The 16,638-nt window shown below is 47.7% G+C and overlaps 1 protein-coding gene across 1 annotated transcript in view; it reads left to right on the forward strand.

The window, feature by feature from the left end:
* ASXL2 (ASXL transcriptional regulator 2) overlaps window positions 1–16,638 on the forward strand; it is a 108,670-nt gene that overhangs the window by 20,715 nt on the left and 71,317 nt on the right. Inside the window, exon 2 of the mRNA XM_064146500.1 lies at window positions 11,169–11,251. Coding sequence (XP_064002570.1) covers window positions 11,169–11,251 — 83 coding nt within the window. The remainder of the gene's footprint in view (window positions 1–11,168; window positions 11,252–16,638) is intronic.

Below are 16,638 nucleotides of genomic sequence, written 5' to 3' on the forward strand. Positions count from 1 at the left end.
GGAGGTAAGAGGCTGATGTTAGAGATCACAGAATGTCAGGGGCTGGAGGGAACCTCGAAAGATCATCCCATCCACCCACCCTGTGCCAGAGCAGGATCTCATATACCAGATCACAGAGGAAAATAGAACCTCAGGAGAAGGTATCGCTGCCTTTCCAGAGCATGAAGGGCAATGAGCTAACAACTGATTAAAGCACTGTCAGTTAATGCCTTTTAGGAAGTTGAAATTCAAGAAGGAAGTTTAAATTCAATTCAAAGGAGATGTTGAGGTGCTGGAAGGTGTCCAGAGAGGGGTGATGAAGCTGGTGAGAGGCCTGGAACGCAAACCCTATGAGGAGAGGCTGAGGGAGCTGGGGGTGTGCAGCCTGGAAAAGAGGAGGCTCAGGGCTGACCTTATTGCTGTCTACAACTCCCTGAAGGGAGGCTGTAGCCAGGTGGGGTTGGTCTCTTCTGCCAGGCAAGCAGCGACAGAAGAAGGGGACAAAGTCTCAAATTGTGGCAGGGGAAGTCGAGTCTGGATGTTAGGAGGAAGTTCCTGGCAGAGAGAGTGATTGGCATTGGAATGGGCTGCCCAGGGAGGTGGTGTAGATGCTATCCCTGGAGGTGTTGAAGCCAAGCCTGGCTGAGGCACTTAGTGCCATGGTCTGGTTGCTTGGGCAGGGCTGGGTGCTAGGTTGGACTGGATGTTCTTGGATGCCTCTTCCAACCTGCTTGATTCTGTGGTTCTAAATTCTCCTCCCAGGAGGAGGCCCACATGTAAGCAGTGGTTACACTCAGTGTTAGGTTGCCTCATTTGAATTCCTCCTTTATAATAGATATATTATATAATATTACATATTTTATACTGTATTATATAATAATAGCAAGAATCTCCAAGTACATTTTTAGCAAAGCTTGCTGAAGACATGAATAGACTAAAGCTACTCTTTCTTATCTAGTCTTGGAGAATCTCTTGCTTGAACCTCAGCGGATAGGTTGGTTTGAAACAAAACCAAACACCCTCAAAACAAGATTGAAAAACCAGACCCCAGCCAAGCACATCCTCCAGCCACTTCAAACACAAGTTTCTGTGAAGCTTTTATCCTGTGTAGTTTTGAACACTGGCAGGATTTGCTGCTGTCATTACGTGGGCAGAACTTTGATCACGTAGAGATCACTGTAAGATCACTCTGAAATGGAAAAGTGCAGCCAGCTCTTACTTCTGGCAAAGGCTGAGGTATGAAAGAAATCTTAACAGTATCACCCAGGAAGAGTCATTTTGTGCTGGCCAGGTTGGGGGAGGGGATGTCTTAATTCATTTAACGAGGGTTTCAGCTTCTGTATTCATGAATGATTCATTGCAGCCTTCTAAGGAGCTGCTTGCCCCTGCTGTAACTGCATTCTAGTGAGGTGCATGCTAATTTGGTGCTCTGGGACTGCTCTGAAGCTCTTAGCTAGCCTTGAACCTTGGTACTTAGGAGTAGAGGTGTGGATTCATTACATATGACAAACGGGATGGGCTCCCTGTCATAAAGTTCATCCTTCTTTGCCTAGTTATTGGCAGTAAATGTTCAGGTTTGTTCAGCAATTTATACACTTCCTGAAGCCTTGGCATTGAAACTGAAGCCTCAGCATGGTGGAGTTGGAAGTGATCTCTGGAGATCATTTGCTTCAACCCCCTTGCTAAAGTAGGGTTGCCCACAGTAGGTTGCCCAGGATCTTATCTAGATGAGTTTGGAGTTTTGGCTGAGAAGGAGACTCTACAACCTGTCTGGGCAGCCTGGTACAGGGCTCTGGCTCTTTGACAGGGAAGAGCTTTCCCTCATGTTCACATGCAGTGTCCTGGATTTCAGCTTCCTGGCTTCTGTGGGACAAGAGGATGAGCCTAATCTCTTTTTAGTGGTGCCCACCAACAGGACAAGTGGCAATGGGCACAAATTGGAACCCAGGAGGTTCCAATTTTACCTTCTCTAGTAAGAAGCTATAGGAGAATGATGGAGGTAAAGAACTGCAAATCTGGTCTGTGTTGTTTTAGAAGGAATCTAGATCTTGGATGGAGGTCCCTGCTAAGCTAAGACTGGATCTTCAGGTTCTACCTATCTCCAAGCTAACACTCTTGCTCCTGCTGTTTCTGACAACCACAGATTAAATGCAAGGGTGTAAGAGTTAAGTTTCTCACTGCTTTTATTCCAGAACTGTTTTCAATTAACCATCAGTTGATCAATATGTCTTATGCCTGGGCTTTAAAGTTATCTTCTGTGGTTTCTCTTCTCACCTTCTGTTAATGGGTTGAAGAAAGGCACAGAAATCCAAGATGGGGAGATTCTTTGGTGTGTCTGGTATTGTCTGAGAAGATATTTTAACAGCTTTAGAGAGTCTATAGTCTAACTGCTTGAGAGAGTCCAGTGCAGAGGCACAAAGATGATGAAGGGAATGGAACATCTCTTTGGTGAGCAGAGACTGAGGGAGCTGGGACTGTGCTGCTTGGAGGAGAGGAGGCTGAAAGGTGACCTCATCAGTGTTTTTAAATATGTAAAGGGAGCATGCCAGGAGGCTGGAGCCAGGCTCTGCTTGGTGATGCCTGGTGACAGTACAAGGGGCAATGGGTGGAAGTTGAGGCAGAGGAAGTTTCATGTAAACATGAGGATGATTTTTTTTCTTGTTTGTTTTCCCTGTGAGGATGACAGAACACTGGAACAGGTTGCCCAGGGGAGTTGTGGAGTCTCCCCCTCTGGAGGTATTCAAACCCCACCTGGATGTGTTCCTGTGTGATCTGATACAGGTGATCCTGCTCTGGCAGGGGTGTTGGATGAGTTGATCTTTTGAGGTCCCTTCCAGGCCCTGGCATTCTGTGATTTCCTGTTAAGTTCTGATCTTTAGCCTTGTTAAATCAAAGATGTAAATCTGTGTAACCACAGGTTTCTGCTCACTAGAGGGACTTGCACAGCTACCCAAGACAGTTCTCTTGACTGCCTTGGTTTAAATAGCACAGTTGGCACTGGTTAGTTTGGTTATGCATTGTGTGGGTCAGTACTTGAATCACAGAATGGTTTGGGCTGGAGGGGACCTTTGAAGGTCATCCAGTCCAATCCCCTTACAGTCATCAGGAACATCCTCAAATAGAGCAGGCTGATCAGATCCTTGTCCAACCTGACCTGCAGTGATTCCAAGGATGAGGAATCTACCACTTCTCTGGGCAACCTGAGCTGTTGTTTTGCCATCCTTACTGTAAACAATTTCTTCTCTCCCATCTGCATCTCCCCTCTTTTAGCTTAAACCCATCAGTCTTTGTCCTGTCACAACAGGCACAGACTTTTTAGCAGGCCTGGCTTTCTTCTCTGCCCCTCGGAGTACTAAAAGGCCTCAAGGAGGTCTCCACAGAGCATTCTCTTCTCTGGGATGAACAACCTCAATTGTCCCAGCTTGTCCTTGCAGCAGAAGGGTTCTAGCCCTTGGATCATTGTTGTGGTCTCCTGGCCTTGTTCCAACAGGTTTGTGTCTCTCCAGTATTGATAGCTGAACCCAGCACTGGAGGTAGGCTGTGAGCAGAGGGGCAGAATCTCTTCTCTTGACTATCTGGCCATGCTGCTTTTTAATTTGATGTATTTTCAAAGTGAAACCTTGGCCATGGAAGTGTTAATATCAGAAATGTAGTGGTGTGGGTAGTTATCTCTCTTGGTCAGTCTTGTCCACAAGTGTTATCTTGCAGCTTGGCCAGCACAGCACATGGGCATTGCTGCAGCTCTGGGGAGCTGAGAACAGGCTGCTGGGGCTTGGAGGTAGAAGAGCTGTTGGTTTCCTTTCAAAATCTCTAAAAATGAGGTGAGAGCTTTGATGTAGAAGGGAGATTGTTTTGGTTTGGGATGAACAATGCATGCCAAGCTACTCCCACAGCAGCCAGCCCAGGATAGTCGTGTTTTGAGGTTGGTTTGTTTGATTTTTTGACTTTGAAACCCCTCCTGTTAGCATTTAATGCTGATGTGTGGGCACATTGATCCTTGTAAACTCTTGTTACTGAGCTCTTCAGTTTTCACAGAAGATTAGGGCTTGGAAGATATCTAACCCAGCTCCCTTGTCAAAGCAGGATTACTTAGACCATGCTGGATCTAAGTGGGTTTTGAAAGTCTCCAGAGTGGGAGACATTCAGCCTCAACTGCAGCCTCTCTGGGCAGCCTCTTCAGTACCCCATCACCCTCACTGTAAAGAAGTCTCTCCTCATATTGAGGTGGAACCTCCTGTGTTGCAGCTTGTACCCCTTGTTCCTTGTCCTGCAAAGAGACTGTCACCTATATCAAGATACAGGTGACCTACCCCTCAGGTGTTTATAGACATTAATAAGATCCCCTCTCAGCCTTCTCTTCTCAAGAAGGACAGCCCCAGGTTTCTCAGTCTGCCTTCACAGGAGAGGTGTTCAAGCCCCCCAGTTGTCTGTGTAGCTCTCTGTAGGACTCTGCAGTAGATCCATGTATCTCTTGTCTTAGATGGTTCCTGTCCTGTAGGCCTATGCTCTAGTGCTGGAGGCTTACCAGCCTTACTGACAGCATTGCTGTGGGTCCTCTGAAGTCTAGCAGCTGAGGTGGAGGCTGTTCCCTGCTGTGTGCTGGGTCACTTGTGAGAAGATGTGTGTTGGCATGCCCATTCTTTGTGTTCACTTCCAACCCCAGTGCTTCCTCCTCCTTAGTCTTGCTGGTTGGGACCTGGTTGTCCTCATCACAGACTTGAGCAGCAAGTTCAGGTCTGTAGCAGAAATCTGGATCTTTAAGGTTAAGAGGACCTGTGGGTATGGGTGAAACCTTGTTGTGTTTGGGAGGTGGTGGAAATGGAGGTTTCTGTGTTGGGACTCCTTGAGTCTTTGCATTTTGCCCTTAAAATCAGGAATGCTGGTAGGCAGGATGGCCAGAGATGAGATTTCCTCTGGATGCTGTTGTAATAGCTCAACCTGGAACCAGAACATGGAATCTGAGCTTAGCCAAACTATAAGAAAAGTGTATTGGGGTTGCATTCAGAAGACTCTGACCAGCAGGCCAAGTTAGATGCTCTTCCCCTTTTACTCTGCCCTAATGAGACCACCTCTGGAGTACTGGATGTAGTTCTGGGCTCCCCAGTTCAAAAGAGATGGGGAACTACTGGAGGGAGTCTGGCAGAGGCTACAAAGATGCTGAGGGGATGGAGCACTTCTTTGGCAAGGAAAGTCTGAGAGACTTGGGGCTGTTTAGCATGGAAAAAAACTGGGGGGGACTCTCATCAGTGCTGATTGAGAGCCATGGGTCAAGAGAATGGGGTCAGACTCTTTTTGGTGGTGCCCAGCAACAGGACAAGGGACAGCAGTCACACTGGAACCCACCTGAATGGAAGAATGTTGTTTTCCTCTGAGGATGCTGGAGTGCATTGTCAGGCTGCCCAAAGAGATTGTGGAGTCTCCTCCTCTGGAGAGACTCCAAACTCACCTAGACATTGGGATCCTGGGCAGCCTGCTGTGGGCGATGCTGCTTTAGCAGAGGGGGTTGGATGAGATGATCCCCAAAGGTCTCTTGCAGCCCCCCACCATGCTGTCATTCTGTGAAGAGAGATGAACCTTGAAGTAATTTAATTTCTGTAGTCAGATTTGCTTTCCATCTTTCACTCTGGCATCTCCCTGCTCTTATCCCATGTTCCAGGGTGGCTTCTCTGTTTGTAAGGGCTGCTCTTACCACAAGGATTTCCTGCAGTCAGAGCCCTAACTCTCAATACTCTGTTACTCGCATTTGGTCTCTGCTACACCTAAACCACCCCCTCACTAACTTACTAAAGAGGCATGTCAGGTGTCTGCTCCAACAGCTGGATGCAGTTGCAGGCTTGCCCTTTTGTTTTGTAAACAGCCTTTTCTTTCTTCTGCTGTGTGCTTGTGTGACACAAGCTTCCCCTCTTGCAAGTGCTTTATAAATCAGCTGTATCTGGAGAGTGTGGAAAACCCCTTTTTTGTCCATGTGTTTTATTGGAAATCATGAGAATATTTCCACCAATGGAAGCTGGGCTGGTGCAGGGTGAGGACTTTGGTGTGGTAAGCTGATGCTCATAGGGCATCATCTCTTTTCTGGGTCCTTTTGATACAGTTGCCTACTTTTATCATTTCACTTTTAAGAGTCTTTGAAATCTCTGAAGAGGCAAAATCAGGAAGTAGCTTCTGATTATGACATTGAGGGGACAGACAGAGTCTGCTCAGCAAGTTTGCTGATGACACCAAGCTGGGAGGCTTGGCTGATCCAGCTGAAGGCTGTGCAGCCATCCAGAGAGACCTGGGCAGGCTGAGAGCTGGGCACAGAGCAAGCAAATGAGGTTCAACAAGGACAAGTGCAGAGTCCTGCACCTGGGGAGGAAGAATAAACTGCAGCATTACAGGCTGGGAGGTGACTGCTGGAGAGCAGCCCTGTGGAGAGGGACCTGGGAGTGCTGGGGGAGAACATCCATGGCGCAGCAATGTGCCCTTGTGGCCAAGAAGGCAAATGGGATCCTGGGGTGTATTAAGCAGAGTGTGTCCAGCAGATCAAGGGAGGTTCTCCTGCCCCTCTACTCTGCCCTGCTGAGACCTCATCTTGAATATTGCCTTCAGTTTTGAGCTCCTCAGTTTAAGAGGGACAGGGATCTGCTGGAGAGGGTCCACTGGAAGGCTAGGAGGATGATAGGGCACTGGAGGGCATGGCTTATGAGGAGAGGCTGAGGGACCTGGGGCTGTTTAGTCTGGGGAAGAGAAGACTGAGAGAGGATTTAATGTTTATAAACATCTGAGGGTTGGGGGTGAGGGGTGGGGAGACAGGCTCTGCTCACTGCTCCCTGGGATAGGACAAGGAGCAATGGGTGTAAGCTGCAGCACAGGAGGTTCCACCTCAACACAAGGGGGAACTTCTTTACTGTAAGGGTCCCAGAGCACTGGCACAGGCTCCCCAGAGAGGTTGTGGAGTTTCTTTCTCTGGAGACTTTCCAGGCCTGTCTGGATGTGTTCCTCTGTGATCTGTGCTAGATTGTGTGGTCCTGCTCTGGCAGGGAGGTTGGACTCTATCTCCTTGGTTTCCTTCCAACCCCTAACATCCTGTGAGCCTGTGTTGTGTGTTTTTTTGTGTGGAAAGCAGAACATCTTCAGGGTGCAAAGCAGCTTGTACTGGAACAGAGAACAGATATGGATCAGATAACAAAAATAGTGTAAGCAACAACCCAACTAAAATGATGAGTGCCTAAGGGGCTGTAATTTGAGCATCAGTGACACCATCCCAATGTGATGGCTTCACTTGTATTGCACACTGACACTTCAGTACTGAGAGCCAAGGCCAAGTACCAAAGGCTTTGCCATTACCCAGCATTGGCACTTGCTAGTTTGTACTCTGCAGTCATCTTGACTGATGCTGAGCATAACACAAAGGTAGTTTATAAATCCCAGCGTGGTGCAGGTTGGAAGAGATATCTAAAGATCATCTAGTTCATCTGCTATGGTAAAGCAGGGTCACCCACAACAGGTTGTCCAGGATTGTAATGTTCAGGTGGGTTTGGAATCTCTTCATAAAAGGAGAGTCTACAACCTCTCTGGGTAGCTTGCTCCAGTGCTTCTCACAGGGAAGAAGTTTTTCCTCGTGTTCAGGTAGAACCTCCTGGGTTCCAGTTTATGCCTACTGCCCCTTATCCTGTTGCTGGGCACCAGTGAAAAGAGTCTGGCCCCATCCTCTTGCCCCCCCCCCCCCCTCTCCTCAGATACTGATCAGCATTAAGAAGATTCCCTCTGTCTGCTCTAGGCTTAAGAGCCCCAGGGCTCTCAGCCTTTCCTCCTCAGAGAAGCTCCAGTTCCCTCAGCATCTTCAGTCTCCACTGGACTCTGCAGTACTTCCCTTTCGCTCTTGAATGGAGGAACTGGACCCAGGATTGTAGAGATGGCCTCCCTAGGGCAGAATAAAAGAGTAGGAGAGCGTCCTTTGACCTGCTGGTCAGACTCTCTTCAGTGAACTCCAAGAGACCATTGGCCACCTTGGCCACAAGGACACAGATCTGGCCCACGCAGAACTTGTTGTTCAACCTTGCCTCTTAAATTGCCTCTCCAATCCTGTGATAGTAGGAGTAGATTTTATTTACACACAGTAACTAAAAAGACTTGAGTGAAAGATCTGATAGGGGATTAAAGGGCCAGAAAAGAGAGGAGAAGGTACTTAAGGTGGTTTTCTTGAAGAGCTTCTTTAATTCCTGTACCTGGTTCTTCTGGAACAGCTTGTAGAACAGCAGAGGGTTATTAGTGTGTCTGAAGATGTGAACTGCTTTGCTTATCTAAATAGGCTGAGAGGTAGCATTAAACAAGCCTCTCAGAGCATGAGGTGACAAGTGTTAGCAGGGTAGGGCAAATTAATCTTGGACCTGTGTAGCCAAAGCTGTTCATTTTATGGGTTCCACCTGTGGCATTGGTTGCCACAAGACAAACTTCAGTCCTACAGTACGGGATTAGCTGGTTACTGAGGTGGGAGCTGATCTCTTTCCCCAAGGAACATGAGGAAATGGCTTCAAGTTGTGTCAGGGGAGGTTCAGGTTGGGTGTGGGGAAATACTCTTTCCTCACAGGGCTCTCAAGCCCTTAAAAGGCTTCTCAGAGCAGCCTCCATCTCTGCAGGAGTTTAAAAGCTGTGTGGATGTGGCAATGAGAGACGTGGTTTAGTGGTGACCTGGCAGTGTTGGGCTAACGGTTGGACCTCTTTTTTTTGTTGGAAACAGTGATTCAGTGATTCTAAACTCAATGATTCAGTTGTGAAATTATGCTAAAGTCAATGATTCAGTGATTCTGAAACCTCATGAAGCAACATTGTGCTTAATGTCACTGGGTTGTTGGCTTCTAATCTTCTGTAAAGTCAGTCAAAGACCAAGGTGTGCCAGTTGTATTCTGATAGGATCAGTGCTGGACTCAGTCTTGTTCAGTATCTTTATAGATGATTTGGACCAGGGGATTGAGTCCAGCAGCAGTAAGTTTGCAGATGACACCAAGCTAGGAGCAGGTGTGGATCTGTTGGAGGGTAGGAGAGCCCTGCAGAGGGACCTTGCCAGGGTGGATGGGTGGGCAGAGGCCAATGGGATGAGACTGAACAAGGCCAAGTGCAGGGTTCTACACTTTGGCCACAACAACCCCAAGCAGTGCTATAAGCTGGGGACAGAGTGGCTGGAGAGCAGCCAGGCAGAGAGGGACCTGGGAGTGCTGGTAGAGAATAGCTGAAGAGGAGCCAGCAGTGTGCCCAGGTGGGCAGGAGATCCAGTGGCATCCTGGGCTGGCTCAGGAGCAGTGTGGGCAGCAGGACAAGGGAGGTTATTCTGCCCCTGTACTCAGCACTGGTCAGGCCACACCTTGAGTGCTGTGTCCAGTTCTGGGCTCCTCAATTCAAGAGAGATGTTGAGATGCTGGAAGGTGTCCAGAGAATGGTGACAAAGCTGGTGAGGGGCCTGGAGCACAGCCCTGTGAGGAGAGGCTGAGAGGGCTGGGGATGTGCAGCCTGTAGAAGAGGAGGCTCAGGGCTGACCTCATTGCTGTCTACAACTGCCTGAAGGGAGGCTGTAGCCAGGTGGGGTTGGGCTCTTCTGCCAGGCAAGCAGCAAGGGAAGAAGGGGACAGAGTGTGAAGTTGTGGCAGGGGAGGTCTAGGCTGGATGTTAGGAGGAAGTTGTTGTCAGAGAGAGTGATTGGCATTGGAATGGGCTGCCCAGGGAGGTGCTGGAGTCTCTGTGCCTGGAGGTGTTGAAGCCAAGCCTGGCTGAGGCACTTAGTGCCATGGTCTGGTTGCTTGGCCAGGGCTGGGTGCTAGGTTGGACTGGCTGAGCTTGGAGGTCTCTTCCAGCCTGGTTGATTCTAATGGGGCAGACTCTCTTCAGTGGTGGCCACTTGTGGGATAAAGATCAGCAGCCATGAACTGGAATGCAGGCAATTACATCTGAACATGAGGAAGAAGCCTCTTTACTCTGAGAAAGCCAGAGCCCTGGACCAGGTTTCCCAAAGCAGTTGCTGATACTCCTGTTCTGGAGAGATTCCCAAGCCACCTGGACAACTGGCTCGGGGTGACTCTTCTCTCAAGCAGGGTTGGCTTAGGTGATCTCCAGAGACCCCTTCCAACCTGCACTGTACTGGTGTTTGGGGATTCTGTGAGCAGAGCAATTCCAACTGCTGATTTCTTTTTACACAGTCACTTGTAGGTTTTCATCCTTCACTTACTGATGGGTTTGTTGTTTGGTTAAAGACCCAAGTCGGGACTCGAGGGTTGATGTCTGGACGTGGGTCAAAATTGGATGATTAAGAAGGAAATGAGGCATTTCCTGCCTGTCCTCTCAGCACAAATACTGCTTAAAATATCCATCTGACACGTAGGGACTGACATCTCTGCTCTTCTGAAGTCCACTTTTGCTTCACCAAGATGGTAGAATCACTGTCCCTGAAAGTGTTTTCAAGGCTTATAGATATGGCACCAAGGAACATGGTTTAGTGGTAACCTGGCAGTGCTGGGTTCATCATTGCGCTCTATCTGGGAGGTCTTTTCCAACCTTATTCTTTCCATGTTTCTAAGATTCTTTTTGTTTTAGCCCTCTTGAAGAGGGGATGAGTGATGCTGGGGCACTGGGGTGTGCTTGGCATGGGCTGGGAAAGTGGCAGGAGCACAGAGTCAAGGTAGGAAGTGTTTTTATTTGCTGTATTTAGGAGTTTAATCCTGAGCTCTGTGCAGAGGTTTTCTTTCAAAGAACCCTAGCAGTGTTGAATCCCACATTTCTTCCAGCTTCTGCAATATTTAGGACTAAACTGATCAGCAATTGTTTCACCATGGCAAACCTTAGGGACTTTAGTTGTGGAAGTTTTGTACCTCAGCAGTTCTTGAAGCATTCCTTAGTCAAGGCAATGGCTGTGAAGTCATTCAGCTACTGTGGAACACTTAATTTTATCTTTGAAAAGTGTGGCCTAGAGGCAGTGCATTTCAAGTGAAATGTGAGAATTGAACTCCAGTTCAAAAGAGACTCCAGGGAGTCTCTTTGCTCCTTGTGTTCTCCAGGTGTAAGAGGTGGTGATGAGATGTGAGAAGGACAATAGTTCTTCCTTCTCTAAGGCTGTATCCTTGGAGTAAGCCCAAACCATGAAATGCAGTTTTCTGTGCAGTTGAATGCTGAAATGAAAGTGCAAATGATTAACTTCCTCTTAATATGCTTTTGCTTTCCAGGTCCTGGAGAAATACCCTAATACACCTATGAGCCATAAAGAGATCCTTCAAGTCATCCAGAAAGAAGGACTTAAGGAGATCAGGTGAGTTAAGTCTCTGTACCAGTAAAACACAGTTTTATTGTGGCTTATTCTTAACCTCCACCTCTCAAGTGTCTTGGGGATTGAAATGTTGCAAACCTGCAGAATTGAAGTCCAGGTCCCATTTGCAAACAGGCTGTCATAGAATCACACAGGTTGGAAGAGACCTCCAAGCTCATCCAGTCCATCCTAGCACCCAGCCCTATCCAGTCAACTAGACCATGGCACTAAGTGCCTCATCCAGGCTTTGCTTCAACACCTCCAGGGACAGCGACTCCACCACCTCCTTGGGCAGCCCATTCCAATGGCAGGCAAGATGCAAAAGTCATACTTAATTCATGCTAGGGATGTCTTTGGTCTGCAGCTCTTACCTGAGATAAACTAGACCTGATCAGGTGGTTCAGGCTCTAGATACTGAAGTAAACTTACTTTAATATTAAAAAGTGAATGGTCAGTTCAGTGGAAATAACCCAGAGCTATCCAGGGGGTTAAAAAACAACCTCTCTTACAAATCCTTATTTAGGAAACTATGCTTTGTGCTCTTTTCTTCAGTCCTCTCTGGCAGCAGTGTGTGGTTCTGTTTTAAAGACCTTCCCATTTCTACCCTCCCCCAACTTGCAGACCAAGTGTTTGGTGTGCTGGGCAGAAGAGAATGCCAGCCTGGATGGTGCTGATCTGCTTTGGAAACAGAGCAATGTGGTTGGCAGCTCTGGAACTGCTTAATTCTTGAGTCCATGCTCACATGTATCCCCTAGAGATCATAGAATGTTTTGGTTTGGAAAGGACCTTTAAAGATGATCTAGTCCAATTCCTCTGCAGTCAGCAGGGGCATCCTCACAGAATCAGGTTGGAAAGGACCTCAGGGATCGTTGAGTCCAACCTATCACTTCTAATTAGCTAACCTATGGCACTAAGTGCCTCATCCAGCCTCCCCTTAAACATCTACAGGGATGGTGACTCGACCACCTCCCTGAGCAGCCCTTTCCAATGCCAGTCTGTCTTTCTGTGTAGAACTTCTTCCTAACCTCTAGCATAAACTAAGCAGAGCATTGTCTGACCAGATCTGGAATGATTCCAGGAATGGGGTCACCTGTTTGGGCATCCTGGTCCAGTGTCCTGCCATCCTTAGTGTATAATTTTTTCCTTCTATCTGTTTAGTTGAAAACCACCACTCCTTGTCCTGTCACAACAGACCCTGCTAAAAAGACTGTCCCCACCAGAGATGTGTTTGCTGAGATGTGGATCAAACCAGCACATATCCCTACCAAGTACAGCATATTTATACTTCTGTTTTCTAAGAACAAAGGAGAAGGGAGGGGGATAAAGAGTATTGGATGTGCCAGCTCATCTGTTTTGAAATCAAGCAGGCATCCTGAATTCAACTTAATTATATTTTCCACTGTTGGCTTTGGAGAAAGTACTGCAGGGCCCAAGTGTGGAAATTCTGCTATTGAGAACAAGCTGTGAACAACACAAAAGTTATTTGGTTTTTGGAAATGTGGGTTTTAAAAGCAAGGAAGCCAAATAGACTCATACAGCTGTTAGGGAGGTGACCAAAGTGTGGTTTAGATCCTGCCCTGATGACACACTTTGCTTTGGGGCAGTGCTCCATTCAGTCAGATCAAAGCTTTTCCAGCCTTAGGGCAGCTTCAGTATTGTGTTAAATGCTGATAATTCACTAAAATCAAATTCATAAATGGCAACTGTGCTTGCCAGCCCCATGTGTGCACCCAAGGCTAGAAATGCAGTTGTCAGTACTGGTGGTAAGGCACAAGTCCAGCACTTTCATGTGGGGAATCATTTTAGCAGTTCACATTGCTCTTTTCTGGGGTAGAGCCTTGGAGAGGAACTCAGATGTGATGTGACAGATCCAGTCCCTGCCTAGCCAGGCCAGATTTATGGACTGAATAGACACCACAAATCGGAACAGAAATGCCATGGTGCCATATAAACTTTTTAACCTCAAGGATGTCTTTTAAAGTTGATTTGAGGACTTATCAGGTCAGGCTAAATAGTTTGCTTTCCTCTCCAAGTTCAGGACAGCACAAACTCTTCAGGATCTTAAACCCCAGATGTTTGTGGGAGCAGTTGGATGGGAAACTCAATTTCTCTAGCTCTGTCCATCTTGCTGGCTTAGCCACCCTAGGATGTAGTACTCTTTCCCTTTTGACTGTTAGATTGTGGACTTGCAGCCCAGCAGCCAACCATCTCTTGGGCGTATCCAAATCAATGTGGCCAGTAGGTCAAGGGAGAGGATTCTGCCCCTCTGCTCTGCTCAGGCCTCACCTGCAGTGCTGTGTCCATGGAGCCCTGAGGTCGTCAGCACAAGACAGACATGGACCTGTTGGGAAAGAGAGACATGGACCTGTTTGGAGTGTTTGGCCACAAAAATAATCCAGGGGCTGTAACCCCTCTGCTGTGAGAACAGTTGGGATGATTCAGCTTGAAGAGAAGGCTCCAGCAAGACCACCTTGCAGCTTTTTAGTACTTAACAGGGCCTCTAGGAAAGCTGAGGACAGACTTTAGTAGGGCCTATTGTGACAGGACAAGGGATAATCGTTTTAAGCTAAAAGAGGGGAGATTCAGACTAGAGAGAAGGATGGTGAGAGCTGCCCTAGATGAGATGGTAGATGTCCCATTCCTGATAACGTTCCAGGCTGGGTTAGACAGGACTCTGAGCAACCAGTCTAGTAGAAGATGCCCTTCTGCCTGCAGGGAGGTTGGACTAAGTAACATTTAAAAGGCCTCCTTTAAACCTAGAGCACTTCATGAAACAAAGATTTGTTTAGATTAATACTTGAAAGGTTGTCAGTTCTTTAAGCAGTTCAGGTTGTTAGTGCCTGTAATATGTTTGTGGCCAGACTGGGCTTCTGTTAGGTCTGTGCCTGCAACAAGACTGAATAACACAATTCAGCATTTCTTGGAGGAAAAATGATGTTAGAGAAGAGAATAGCTGACAAAGGAACATCTTGAGCTCACTGTATTTTTTTCAGTCCTCCTATAGAATCAACCAGGTTGGAAGAGAGCTCCAAGAACATCCAGCCTGACCTAGTACCCAGCCCTGTCCAATCAACCAGACCATGGCACTAATTGCCTCAGCCAGGCTTTGCTTCCAACACCTCCAGGCACAGCGACTCCACCTCCCTGGGCAGCCCATTCCAATGCCAATCACTCTCTCTGACAACAACTTCCTCCTAACATCCAGCCTAGATCTCCCCTGCCACAACTCCTGACTGTGTCCCCTTGTTCTGTTGCTGCTTGCCTGGCAGAAGAGACCAACCCCACCTGGCTACAGCCTCCCTTCAGGGAGTTGTAGACAGCAATGAGGTCAGCCCTGAGCCTCCTCTTCTGCAGGCTGCACACCCCCAGCTGCCTCAGCCTCTCCTCACAGGGCTGTGCTCCAGGCTCCTCACCAGCTTTGTCACCCTTCTCTGGACACATTCCAGTACCTCAACATCTCTTATAAATTTAGGAGTTCAGAACTGGACACAATACTCAAGGTGTGGCCTGAGCAGTGCTGAGTCCAGGGGCAGAATAACCTCCCTTGTCCTGCTGGCCACACTGTTCCTTATGCAGGCCAGGATGCCATTGGCTCTCCTGCCCACCTGGGCACACTGCTGGCTCATCTTAAGCTACTCTCTACCAGCACCCACAAGTCCCTCTCTGCCTGGCTGCTCTCAGCCACTCTGTACCCAGCCTGTAGTGCTGCTTGGGGTTGTTGTAGCCAAATTATTAAACCCTACTCTTGGCCTTGTTCAATCTCATCCCATTGCCCTCTGCCCACCCATCCACCCTGTCCAGGTCCCTCTTCAGGGCTCTCCTACCCTCCATCAGATCCATACCTGCTCCTAGCTTGGCATCATCTGCAATGTGAAGGTCCTGGGAGGAGACCATGGCAAAGACTCTTGCCTTGGTCTGTTAGTGGTGTATAAGTCTGTAGGCAAGACATAAACTCCTGCTAGCTTGTGCCAAGGTGTTTGTAGTTTTCTATTTTTCTCAATGCAATTTGATTTGTTGATAAACTCTTTCCACAAACCACACAGTCTTTAAACTCTCAGTTTGGAGAGTGTGTGTTGGGGTGTTTTTAATTTGCCATTTACTGTGACAAGTAGCTAGCTACATCCATCTCTTCTAAACCTCTCATTTCCAGAAAACAAATAGTTTTAGAAGGGACTTTCCTATAGCTATGTTGAACTGAGGCAAAAATAGGGGGCCCAGCTCACGGCCTGCAGTCAGTTTGTGTTTTGTTTGGCTGTGCAACCAGTCCACCTCCTTATTGCTCTGCTTCCTGGCATGTGCTGCCCCTTGGCAACTGCTTGAGGACATGTTGAAAGAGGACTTGAAGCCCTGTAGAGGATTCAGAACTGCAGGGAGGAAGGGTGGCAGGGAAGAGGAGTGTAGGTGGAGGTTGGGTGGGGGTGGGGAAGGGAACATTGATTTCTGCTACCTGCAGGACAACCTGACTGTTCTTTGAACAAGGTGTCTGAGATGAAGGGGCTTTGTAGCAACACTGGGTGATTACCTTGCTTGTATTTATAATTCTATCCTATCAGTCAAGTGATTTTAATCATGAGATTTTTAAAGGTCAGCCCAGGATCAGTGCTCTGCTATGACAGTTTGAGACTTAGGGCACCTCGAAGCTAGATGATATTTGTGCGTGATCTGTCATCCCAATTTCCTTGATTTGCCTCTTTGGACAGGCTGCTCTAATCCTCTGAGAGCAGTTCCTGCCTACAGGTCACTGCAGAAATGTGGGTAAATGCTCAATGAACTGGCAGTGTAACCAAATCTGAGTCTAAGATTTAGCCAACATCCTTGTATTGTCTTGTGCCTGTAGCCTGGTGAAGCCTGAGGATGTTGTCTTGTGCTGCCAGGTGAGGCTTTGAAGAGCAGGGGGAACACTAAGGTGCATTAGTGTGAAGCCAGCCAACACCAGCTGCAGAAACTCCCTCAGCTCGTGTAGATGGACACCAAGAGTTAGCAACAGAGAATCATTTGCTTGATGATCAGTGGCTTTTAAAATAAAAGCTATTAACTTGCCATTGGATTTCGTTAATCCTCTTGAGTATATTAAAATCAATTGAAGAGTACCTGAAGAGTTTGCATCTTGGAAGGACTTCTTTGGTAGCCTTTTCTGTGAGGTATAGCTTTTAATGAATTTTACTTGGGACACCATGTAAAATACCACAACCTCAGCTTGGTGAGGGTCAGAAGGGATCTCTGGAGATCATCTAAGCCCAACTTCCCTGCTAGAGCAGGATCATCCAGAGGCCATTGCCCAGGACTGCAATGTTCAGGTGAGTTTGAAGTCTCTCTAGGGCAGAGGACTCTACAGGCTCTCTGGGCAGCCTGGTCCAGCACTCTGGCACATTCAGAGGAAACACATTCTT

The sequence above is a fragment of the Pogoniulus pusillus genome, chromosome 7 (genome assembly GCF_015220805.1).
Source record: "Pogoniulus pusillus isolate bPogPus1 chromosome 7, bPogPus1.pri, whole genome shotgun sequence".
In the NCBI taxonomy this organism is placed as follows: domain Eukaryota; kingdom Metazoa; phylum Chordata; class Aves; order Piciformes; family Lybiidae; genus Pogoniulus; species Pogoniulus pusillus.